This window comes from Pelophylax lessonae (assembly GCF_965119305.1).
Source record: "Pelophylax lessonae genome assembly, chromosome: 6".
Taxonomy (NCBI): Eukaryota; Metazoa; Chordata; class Amphibia; order Anura; family Ranidae; genus Pelophylax; species Pelophylax lessonae.
This window is the reverse complement of record NC_138773.1, coordinates 37,365,055-37,377,806: the sequence shown is the minus strand read 5'-3', so window position 1 is coordinate 37,377,806 and position 12,752 is coordinate 37,365,055. Positions and strand designations below refer to the sequence as shown.

At 42.6% G+C, this 12,752-nt stretch overlaps 1 protein-coding gene across 1 annotated transcript in view; it reads left to right on the top strand.

Moving 5' to 3' along the window:
• LOC309558532 (uncharacterized protein) overlaps positions 1–12,752 on the top strand; it is a gene marked incomplete at its 3' end in the record, with an annotated part of 180,905 nt that overhangs the window by 166,539 nt on the left and 1,614 nt on the right. Inside the window, exon 8 of the mRNA XM_082261612.1 lies at positions 2,412–2,720. Coding sequence (XP_082117738.1) covers positions 2,412–2,720 — 309 coding nt within the window. The remainder of the gene's footprint in view (positions 1–2,411; positions 2,721–12,752) is intronic.

Sequence of the window (12,752 nt, the reverse complement as noted above, 5' to 3'; positions counted from 1 at the left end):
TTCATCCATCTGTTGACGGATGAAAAACGGACATCAATGCATCTCTATGTAAAAACGGATGACAACGGATGATCATCCGTTAACATCCGTTTTCATCCGCTTCCGTCAATGTCCGTTTTTTGGAACGGATGAATGCCCTATTTTTCATCTGTCAATCGGACGAAAAACGGATGTAAACGGACAAATGGTCAGTTTTTCATCCATTTTTGCATTGGTAGTGGATGTAAAAAAAAACGGATGCAAAACAGATGAAAAACTGATACATTTTGACGTGACTGAACTGATGAACTGAACAGACCGTATGTATGAAAGGGGAATAAAGGAGGCTGAATATAAATGCACGCCACACTTTTTAGATTTATTTGTAAAATATTTTGAAAACCATTTATCATTTTCCTTCCACTACACAATTATGTGCCACTTTGTGTTGGTCTACCACAGGGGTCTCCAAACTTTAAGAAAGTGCCAAGTGACTGTCCTTCAGACTTCAGGGGGGCCGGACTGTGCCCAGTTGGAGTAAACAATGTCCAATTTTTGGCATTAGGGGCAGGAATAGTGCCCGTTTTTGTTGTCAGTGGAAGTAATTATGCCCCATCATTTGTGTCAGTGGAAGGAATTATGCCCCATTGTTGGTGCCAGTGGCAGAAATAATGCCTCATGGGCTGGAAAAAGGCAAGAAAGGGGCCACATCCAGCCCCAGGGCCACAGTTTAGAGACCAACTGTCAATCACATAAAATCCCAATAAAATACATTTATGATTTTGGTTGAACCATGACAAAATGTGGAAAATGTCAAGGGGTATGAATATTTTTCCAAGGGACTGCATAAGTGAATGGCTAAACACATCCGTAATAATAATGTTAGCGCTGATGCTTCTGAGTTTACCCATGCATTAACATATGACTTATTTCCAGAAATGCGTACATATTGCATTCTGTGAAATAGACCTTACATGCATGCACAGGAGCACATAAGTATTGCACATGTACAGCCATTCACTTGTATGGCAGGCAGTACACACACCACCTGTGACTCTCTGGGCCGGTGAACCATCAGAAGTTTTAGACATCAGCGTTTTGAGCCTCTAAGGCCTGGTTCACACTTATGCATTTTTTTGTGCGTTTTCAGTTTTGCATGAACACACTACGGTCCATTTAACATGGTTTCCTGTGGGTCACGTTCATATCTGTGCATTTCATTGAAAGGGCCAGGGACTTTTCTCTGGTTTTTGGTTCCATAGACTTCAATGTGTAGCACTGTCCCCGCAGGGCCTGCTGAATAATGACCTGATGGGCTCCCCTGATTACCAACACACGGTTATCGTGAGATATAGTTCGCTGATCCCTGCTTGCTCCTGATGGCTCGTCACACAAATAAACAGTCTAGGGAGGTTGTTTTTTTTTTATGTTTATTTGGAACTTGGATAGGAGAAGGGAATAGTGGGATACTCCAGTTTGAACTATATACATTAGCTGAGGACTTCTGTCTCTAAGCCTTCTAGATTGATTGGAAGCAGTTAGGCTGCCTAATCTACACTGCCAGAAGTGTAGAAAGGGTTAAGTCTCTTGCTATTCACTTCCTAGCAAAACGACCTAGTGGATGATAACTTATCTTCAACTTTCAACTGACTATCCTAGGAGCAGGGGTGGCCCCCCTCAGGTCAGGCCCCTTGATACGAGTTTCTGTACTCACTATACTGCAGAGACAGATCCTCCAGTGTCTCCCTTCTCAGTCATCTCCTCTGGACCTCCAGGTTCACAGGTTTAGTTCCTCACTGCTTCTCTCCTGGCCCTCAGGATGACTCCCTGAGGCCGCATGGCACCTCTACAGAGGAAGTTGCAGCCGCCCCCCTCCCCCCGGGTCTCGGCTATCCAGACAAAAGACCTTGAGCACATATACTCCTGGATTTTATACAGTATCTCAGAATGCACCAAGGCACTTTTCCTCTGCCACTCATCAGGGTTGTATCAAAAGCCTATGCACCCATTTGTCAGGTTTCCTCCCACTGTCCAACATGCATCAATATTGGACCAGTGTGAAACACTCTCCAGACAGAATGAGTTGCACTCTGAGCACAATGAGCAGACCTCACTAACAGATCCTGCTCTCTGGTAGGCAGAGAACAATATAGATTTACTTACAGACCCTCTGGTAAGCAGACGGAGCTAAAAACTATACTCACTCACTATAACCTACCTAGGAGGGTGCTACAAATAGATCACAAATGTGTGTTGAAAAACAAAAAATGCATCTGGAATATGCAAACAGCAACCTACATAGGTGTGAATCAGACTGCATTAGGCCGTATGCTGAAACAATAAAGTTATCCTTTGTACTTCTCTCAGCTGTTGGCAGGAACACAGTTGTCTCCAATTTAAAAAAAATGTTTGAATTTATATTTTGCATTTAGGTATCCCTACTGTGACTATGAGACCTGATGGCTACACTTTAACAGCGGAGATTTCACATTTCTACCCAGAGAAGATTGAGGTGACATGGAGTCGAACCAAACAAAATTCTGAGCTACAAATCAAGTTTGAGCCGTATGAGGAAAAGGATAATAAACTATCTAAGATTATCCCTGAGAGCGATGGTACCTACACTTTAAGCAGCTCGGTCACCTCCACTTATACGTATCAAGAAAATAAACTGTATAAAATCACAGTCATGCATGAGTCAGTCAAATCACCAATTGAGAAAATTTTTAAACAAGTAGAAGGTAAAGGATTTCTTGCTGTTTTTTGTTCTACATGTGAACTTTTTCTAAAGGGGTCTAGGTATGTTCTGTCCTTGCTACACGTTTCCCTGGGTGTAACTCGACAAGCCGCTAGACCCTTCTATTCTGCAATATGCCGGACTGGTTGTAAACTTGAAGCTTTATTAACAAAACAAGGTGGGGTGAAACTATGGGAAGAAAACAGACAAAGTACACATAATCAATATATAAAAAACACACAGGCTGTGGATGTCAGTAAATGATTTTTTTACCAGCGATGCTCCGATCAAGGGGCATCAGAGATGTATAGTAACTAAGTAGAACTACTTCACTACTGTACTTAACCACTTAAGCCCCGGAAGATTTTACCCCCTTCCTGACCAGGGGGTATTTTGCGATTCGGCACTGCGTGACTTTAACGGACAATTGCGCGGTCGTGCGATGCTGTACCTAAACAAATTTGACGTCCTTTTTTTCCCACAAACAGAGCTTTCTTTTGGTGGTATTTGATCACCTGTGCGATTTTTTGATCATGCGCTATAAACAAAAAAAGAGCGTCAATTTTGCAAATATAACAATATTTTTCACATATTTTTTGAAATTCCCCCAAAAAATGTAAAAATCAGAATTTTTTAAAATTTTTAACATTTTCGGCCAATTTGTTTTATGCTACCTATGTTTGGTAAAAAAAAATCGCAAAAAAACGCGTATTTTTATTGGTTTGCGCAAAAGTTATCGCGTTTACTAACAAAGGGAAAGATTTTTGTCTTTTTGTTTTTTTTTTTAACGCGTAATGGCGGCGATCTGCGATTTTTTTTGCGATTTACTGCGACATTGCGGCGGACAGATCAGACCCTTGACTGACATTTTTGACACTTTTGGGGTTACCAGTGACATTTCTACAGTAATCAGTGCTATACATATGCACTGTTACTGTAAAAATACACTGGCAGTGAAGGGGTTAACTTTATTTGAGAGGGAGGGGCTGTGTGTGTCCCTAGGGGCGTGATTCTAACTGTGATTGGCTGTGGCTTGAGGTGTAGGAACAATGATCAACGGTCCTACATAGTAGAACCGTATGATCATTGTTTCTACACAGGGGAGAATGACAGGCGGCTTGTTTACACTAGCCGCCTGCCTTTCTCCCTCTCCCCCAACGATTGCCGATCGGGGGGGTCCGTGACCGAGCGGGAGCGCGCCTCCGGCGGCGCGCGCTCGCTCCCCAGAGCCTCGCAGGCTAGCGACGTAGACCTACGTCGCTCTGCCTGTGAGGGGCTGACTGCCGCAGTAAATATACTGTGCGCAGTCGGCAAGTGGTTAAGTACCGAAAGGCGGTATCTGTACTTTCCTAGTGTCAAATTTTTTTCTCCTACTTCCACTTTTAATTCACTACATTTTTTCAATGATTTCAATACTTCTACTCCGATATTTTTTTTTTGTGCTGCATAGTTACTCGTTACAATTATAAAAATTACCACTGCCAGAACAGTAGATGGCAGGTTTCATGAAGCTCAAAAAAATGTGTATAATGTCATGTGTAGTTTTGACTTCTTTTGACTTCTTTCTTTAATAACTTTAACTTTAATAACTTTAACTTTAATACATTTTTGACTTCTTTCTTTAATAACTATATAACACAGTACTTCTATTTTTACTTTCAGTACTTGAGTAGAATTTTTTTTTTAAAACTACTGGTACTTTTACTTTCAGTACTTGAGTAGCAAAATTTAAAAAAAAAACTACTTGCAATACTTAAGTACAAAAAATGTTGAATACTTTAGTACTTCTACTCAAGTCACTTTTTGATTGAGCACTTCCACTTCTACTCAAGTCACTTTTTGATCGAGCACTTGTACTTTTACTCAAGTATGGGTTTCGAGTACTTTTTACAACTCTGAGGGGCACACAAAGGGATAGAAGCCTAAGTCCAACATGTGCTCTGGTAGCTGGTTCCTTCTCTTAGTCTCTAAGATGGAGTCTGACTCTCAAATTGCACCTTGCTTTCTTTTCTTAGACTGAAGAATGAGGAGAACTTTTATTAAAGCTGAACAGTTTCTAGTTTCTGCAAAACTGTACATTTGAACAGACAAGGACTCACTGCTCAAGGTGGTGTAATCGCCTTATGACTCACACCGGTGCATGCCCCGGCTTGCCTCCGTGAAAACTTGATAAAGGAAAAGGAATTGGCAGCACTCCAGGTTGAGTCAAAATCCAGATTTATTGACTGGACATCCAAATTATGACAATGGTGAGAAGGTAGACGCGTTTCACACACTGACTGTGTGCTTAATCATTACGGTAATGATTAAGCACACAGTCAGTGTGTGAAACGCGTCTACCTTGTCACCATTGTCATAATTTGGATGTCCAGTCAATAAATCTGGATTTTGACTCAACCTGGAGTGCTGCCACTTCCTTTTCCTTTATCAAACTGTACATTTACCACCGGCTCCATCTTGTAGTCATATCTGGTAAATAAACCCATGTACTCCCATGCATGACTTTTACATAGAGGTAAGCCTATAGTAAGGCTTACCTATACTGTAAGTACAGTAAATATCTCCTAAATGTGCACCGTTTAGAGGATATTTATTTTTGATGCAGCCGTTGAGGTCATAGGCGTATGCAGCCTGAAGGAACGGCATACTGTGCCGTTCCTTCAGAGTCCTGTGCCGTGAACAGCAGCTCTCGCGCGCACGCGCTGGAGCGATGCCGTCGCAGCTCCCACCACTCACACAGCAAGAAGTCCGCAAACCCAGAAGGAAGACCAGGTGGAGATGGAAGCGCCTTCAAAGGTGACAGCACAAATTCTGTTCGGACCCTCTGCACACTGCTATACACCCTTTCCAGCAAACTATGCAATGAAAAACGGGGATTTTTAGTTCACACATATTGCAATACATGCTTAAGCTGGCCAACTGCGTGACAGTAATCACTCTTATGGCCAGTCCTACTCTGCTCTGCCACTGCAAATGCTATGGTGGACACCATGCCAACACGGTGGCAGTGCACCGCTGGAAGGCTTTGATCTAAGGTAAGTGTCACATAATGTGCTAGTATGCAATGCTAACACATTTTGGCATTGCCTTGCAGGTTTAAAAAAAAAAAAAACGTTTACTACCGCTTTAATGGATATCTTGTTGAAGGCAAAACAATGTATAAAAACTTAGCTTTGCGAATGTGACAAACATTTCCATAGCCCCAACAAAACTTGATCTGTTTTGTGTTATATAATTATCTTCTGAAATCATAACTGCCCATAATGTGGTATTTTTCCTGACTGAGGTTTTTTTTTTTTTAAATGTCCCATTATGGCCACTGGATGGCGCTAACAATCATAGAATAAAAGTCAATTATACAACAATATTGCAAGGGTCCATGGGGCTGTTTGTTTAATGTTTGTCACATTCATTCAGTAAAGTTTTTATACACAGACCCTGAAGTGTATTATGTATACATTATTGCATGCCTTTGTATCTGTGATGAGTAAAACCCCAGCAGTACATTATGCAAGGCAGCCTTTTTCAACTGGGGTGCCTTGAAGTTTCTTCAGGGGTGCCTTGGCAAAATATCTAAAAATTACCCAAAAATTGTATACAAGCCGGCGTGTGGATGAAGCCTGCCTTTTATTTACACTAATGGGCCATACACACTTTAAGATTTTCTGAAGACTTTTTCCAAAAACCATATAATAGGAGGTCAAACCTAAACACTTTCAATTTGTATGCAATCTGGCAGGCCCTTGCACTACATAGAAAAGGTAAATCTGAAGGAAATCTAACCACAAAAGTTGGATAGTGTGTATCCAGCTTAAGGCCCCTTTTACACTTATGCAACTTGTCATGCACTTTTGGACATCAGAGTTGCACATCATGTTGTTCCCCATGTTTTCCAATGATACCCATTCATATATGTGCAGCTGAAAGTTGCAGCAACTTCAGAGTAGTTCATGCACTACTTTGGTCTGACTTTCATGCAACTTGAGGGCCATAAACTTCAGTGTTAACCCTCAGAAGTTGCATGAAAGTCATACCTGAATTTTATACAATGCAACTTGTGTGCAACAGTTGCCCATTAAAACTGGTCAAAGTCGTATCCAAGTTGCACCCATCCAAAGTTGTGTCAGCCACATCAAAGTTGTACTAAAGTTGCACTCCAAAGTCGGCGCAACTTTGGAGTCAAACAAATGTAAAAGGGGCCTAAGTCGCAGGTTTTTATTGTGCACCATTACAACTGTAGCACTACTCCCATGGGAGCTGCTGGTTATGGATTCCCCTGGGTTACCCATAGCAACAACTTGACAATATAGCATCTTCTAAGTGCTTGGCTAAGTCAGAAAACAGTCCAGGGGTTTGGGTTTTGTTGTTTTATTGGAGAACTGGGATAGGAGAAGAGATGAGTGGGACACTCCAACTGAATAAACTATGCACAAATTCTGGGACTTCTGAATAAAGCTGAGTGTGGCAAGGCCACTGCTTCACCATGCCACTAAGTGAAGAAGAATTTGATGAACTGTACTGTACTGTTAGTCGCTCTTCAGGGTCCTACTCAGCACCCCTTTTGTCCCTACTCTTCAGGGTTCTATAAGGGAACCCCTTTAATCTGACATTCTGTGTGAGCTGATCCCTTGACCCTCTGACTTCACTGGAGTGGTCCCCCTTCCTGGGCAGACCCTTTGGCAAGTCCCCTGGTACTCACAGACACTGTTTTTCCCAGAAGACTCTGCCAGCAGCTCCACTGTTAGCTCCACTGGATCCTCTGCAGCTCGGCTCCACACCTGGTTCACTAGGCTGACTGCCTAAGACCACTTTCCTCATGCAAAAGGAGGAGAGACAGCCATCAGCCTCCTCCTGGGACTCTGATTCCCACCAAAGATGCCCTGTCAAATGTCCCCCTGGCCTTTATGAGCAATCCCAGGATGCACTGCAAGAGTGCTCTCCCACTGGGACTCTCACAAAAGCCAATGTGTCACTGGCTGGGTTTCCTTCACTGTCCAACAGACTCCCCTATTGGATGCAAGTGGGGACACTCCCTTAGACCCAGTGAATCACACCTGGGAACATGCAACAGGCAACTTAATAGATCAGGCTCCCCTGATAAGCAGAAGTAGCATAAGATGCTTTTACCTAGCACCTACCTAGGAGGGTGCTACTCAACCTTCTAGCTGCTGCTGTCCTAATGACCAGTGGCGTCATCAGTTGATAAAGAGGATGCCAGTCACCTGCATATCCTTGTTTGACCCTCCCCTGCCTCGTGTCATCAGCAGTGGGGTCACATTAGCTGAGTGATATAGAAATATTGAAATACTAGTCAATACCAGTTTGCAAAAGTGTATTATTTGCTTTGGAAAAATACATCTCCTCTAACATTGAGTGTCCTACTTGGACTTGCTGCATTTTGTAAAACTGTTAGAATAGGTTTTGCATTTTATAATGTGGTGCCTTGAGACTGTCCAAATTTTTAAAGGGTGCCTCGAGATTGTCCATTTTAAAGGGTGCTTTGACTGAAAAAAGGTTGAGAAACACTTGTGTAACGCTGGAAAAGATGCAATGTGTTTATGTTCTTATGCCATTCGGACAGTTATGGGTAGGAGCCTCCACCTATTAAAGAAAAGCTGTATTTGTACAATGTAGATATACAGTATGGTGGCTGATGAGCATATTAGTTGCCTAGCCTCTGTTTACTTTACTTGTGCAGGCTTGGAGCAAGCCTGCAGTAGGTCAAAACTCATAATCTTCATGCTTTTCTTCTGGACCAGTGTCTCAGAAACTGTTAAATTTATTGAGTCATGATAACAGCCAGAGAAATGGAATTTTCAGGAGGAGAGATTAGCAATAGAAGCTTTCAAAATGGTTAGTGCTGGTCTCCTTGAAAACCGGATCACCATTGTAAGCCAATGTAAGTTTAGAAGGGAGAGACATATTCGGAGATATAGAGGACCACCATTAATAATGAATAAAGGCTGTCAGTACTACAAATGCTACAGGTCCTGTGATCCAGAACTGGAGTACCAAACCATGGACTATTTAGCATGACATGTAAGGTAATTCACGTTCCAACAATCCTATGCTTCTAGCAATCCTGTCCCTACAGGCCCCACATTTTGTCAGGGCAGAAAGTGAGGGGAAAATCTCTCCATTGGGAACAAGATCAAAAACACCTAGAGAGGAGAACCTTACTGCCTCCAACTATGTTTTTATTGCTATCTTCACCCTCATTTCTTTTTTTTTTCCAAACACCCCCATTTCTTGTATAGGTGTCACAGGGAGGTTCAGAACAGCATCTGTTCAGTCACTAGGTTCCTTCTCTCACCATTGCATTAACTTTAGTCTTTCTATGGACCTGGGTCCTGGGCTTTGGGTTTCTTTCCTGACTAGCATGTCTTCCCACCCTTGTTCATGTGGGCTGCTAACTAAAAAAGGATTTTCGAACTTACCCTAAAATCCACCTTAAATATTGGGTTATACTGCCACCTAAATATAGATTAAAAATTATGAAAGAGGCCCCCGCCTTTCCTCCAATTGGAGGAGATGGCGGCAAAACGAGGGGGTTTTTAAATGCCCAAAAAGCTATATGATACTTTCTAACGCTACAATAATCCGAAGATGGTTAAAAACATAATCAATTTATTAATACAGAAAAAAGGACTGAGAACCAAGACAAGCTCAAAACTCAATCACCCAGCGCTCTGCACCACCAATGGCTTGGTGTAAATTGTCACATAACATTTTAAAAAAAAGCTGAAGCCTAAATAGAGCTTAATAATAATACAGGTGCATATTAATTATGATAAATCTTATCCAATACACACAAGCAGCGCTAAGACCATATCCTTTAGGTCTAACCTATCTCCAAAACACATGTATTAACATATAAGTTGAAGAAATGTCCGATAATGAAAGAGTCCGTCACAAACAGGGTCCATGCAGGGTCCCAGTGAGGGATGTATCTCCAGTGTGGAACGTAAGTAGACACAGTGTCCCTTCACCTCACCACGTGTAAGACCCCCAAATATACACGCTTACCAGATCCCTCTGCAACATGGGCCTGCAAAGATACTCAAATCTCGTCCGGACCGTCCCAATGGTAGAGCCCTGAGAGCCCTTCTCACAGCTGCGATGGACGCCGTGCATAGGAGGGAGTAAAGAATGCACATAGGATAGTACCGCCAAATATAAATGCACATCTTTATTCAAAACTCCCCCCCTCACCCATTACACTTACATCAATCAAATAAAATCACAGCATGTAATCATACAGTATCGGCAACACGGACACTGTCGGCCGCTTACCGGTCCTCCGTCCGCTCGTCAGCGTTCCGGAAGCTTCCGATCCTTACCGAAGCTGCCGCGCAGCGTACCGTTGCCTGGGTGACCGCGCAAGTCACTGCTCTAACACGTTTTGTCAGAGGACTTCAACGGAAGTTGAACGGACATTTCTTCAACTTATATGTTAATACATGTGTTTTGGAGAAAGGTTAGACCTAAAGGATATGGTCTTAGGGCTGTTTGTGTGTATTGGATAAGATTTATCATAATTAATATGCACCTGTATTATTAATTTATTAATACATCAATTGATAAAAGTCATTTAGATAGCAGTAACATTGCCACAAACATATATCCTCAACCTAAAATTACGGGATCCGCAAGTACAAATACACATTATTAATAAATTGATTATGTTATAATTTATTTATGGATTATTGTAGCATTAGAAAGTCTCGTATAACTTGTTGGACACGTAAAAATCCCCTAATTTTCCTGCCATCTCCTCCAATTGGAGGAAAGGTGGTGGCCTCTTTCATAACTTAACTCTATTCGAGGATAGTGCCTCTGTGTATTTTTCAATACAGAGTCCCCTCCTACCTATTTACTCTATAGATAAAAAATTGATAAAGAAAAAAGTTTAGGCCACCCTAGGATAACCGCCATACTTACCAGCATGCCTCCATTTTGTAGCAAAGTAGTACAGAGAGCATGATCATAAATGGAGAGAGGTGGGACCTGTGTCTCTCAATGGACTTCAAGAAAAAAGTTTTATGATGTGTTCAAAAATCCTATTTTATTTCTCATCCATTGAGGAACACAGGAAGTCCTAAACCTTCAGGTCATCCAAAAGCAGTCAAATTGAGAAGTGGTCAACAGAGTAAAAGATTTCTAATAAGCTCAGCGCAAACAGCAGACATCAGGGAATACTTGCAGCTCACAGAGCTAGCGAAGGATGATACACCTGAAGCTGACATCAGATGAGGCAGAAACGTCCACTTGGTAAAACTTAGAGAACATGTGAACAGAAGACTAGAGGGCAACCTTACAAATCTGGGAAACCGTTTCCTGAACCCGAAAAGCCTAAGCAGTGCTGGTGGATTAAGCCTCAGTAGAAAAGAGGGGAAACCTGATCCTTGGGACCATAAGCTTAAACATTGGTCTGTCTGAGCCAGCTAGAGAACAAGAAAGAAGCTAGGGCACCATCCCAGGGCCCATTCGGAATGACAAAAAGAGAATTAGGCTTTATGAAAGAAGCATAGAGATAGAGTTAAGCTCCGTATACACACCGATTGTTGGCCCACCAATCGGCCGTCTTTTGTCCAGTGTTGTTGTGTTGGTTGAAATGTGCTCTAGACTGCACACGAATTTTGTCGGCCAACAACATCCAACTGCAGAAGTGATGTCATGTTCTGGTCTACTTTCCGTGTGGTTTTTCTTCTCTGAGCATGCCCAGTCTTGCTCATCTGACTTTTGTTGGCCGAAATCTGTACTGACTGACGAACAATCGGCTGTTCTGGTGACGGCCAACAAAAATTTTATAGCATGCACACCAGATTTTGTTCGGCCGAAAAGTCGCAGTCGGTTGTCGGAAGCATCATACTAACAAGCCGACAATCGGCCGATCGGACGTTGGCCGAAAATTTACGGCTAACAATCGGTGCGTGTGTACGGGGTTTAAGACACAGCCCAAACCACATCCAGACAATGGAGAGAAATACACATTAACTGGAGTCAAACAAATGGATGAGAAAACAAAGACCTGATTGAGAGGGAAGGCAGAGACTACCTGAGACAAGAAGGAAGTTCTGGGTCTATCCTGCAACACAGTCTGCTCTGCTGGAGAAAGTGGGTGCACCAGTAACATCCTTGATGAGATCCTCTTTAGCTGGCCTGAAGAGCGCTGTTCCTCAAAGGCCAAGCAGATTAAAGCGGAGTTCCGGGCACAAAATCGACCTTTTTTTTTTGTGCCCATCCGCTTGGTCTCCTTCACCTGAAAAGGAATTGGATAGTTAGGTATATATTTTTTTTTTTTTTTACTCACCTTGTAATTGTAGATAGAAAATACTCACCTATTCTCCACTTCCTCCCTCTGTGCCGCGGCCCCGCGCCGTCACTTCCTGGCTTGCAATGATTCCTGGGAGCTGAACGTCATCGCTCCCAGGAATCAATGCAACGGCACCGGCCCCGCTCGTCACTTCCGGGGAAGTGACGAGAGGGGCCGGTGCAGGCGCATTCTGGGAGAAGAAGACACGGAAGAGGACACAGAAGAGGATCGCGCCGGCTTCAGCTGCCCACAAGAGAGATGGCAACGCTGGAGAAGAAATTGTATAAGTGAGTATTTCTTCTTGCAGGTAAGTGCGAACCGGGACAGATCAGAGGCTAGCCATTGTGGAATGTACTAGCCCTGACTGTCCCGGGGGTATGTTTATTGAAAAAAAGTTTTCGTGCCCGGAACTCCGCTTTAAATTCTTCTTAAAAGATACTCTGCAGTCCAAGTATCCCCTGGTTAAAAAACTATCCAATCTTCATGAAAACCTTCAATTACCCCATAAACGTAAATTACCTGTAGTAATCTGTCCAAATATAGATAAACTTCTAAAGTTTCCCTTCAATGGTTATCCCCTCAGGTTTCACTATGGCAGGATTAAATATTCTGCTAAATTACCACATTGACCCTATGGTGTATGTGGTTCCTTTTTTTGCCTTCCTGTGACAGTCTGACAGTCCAATCTTTCAGTACCTTTCAGTATCAGACCTGCTTCAG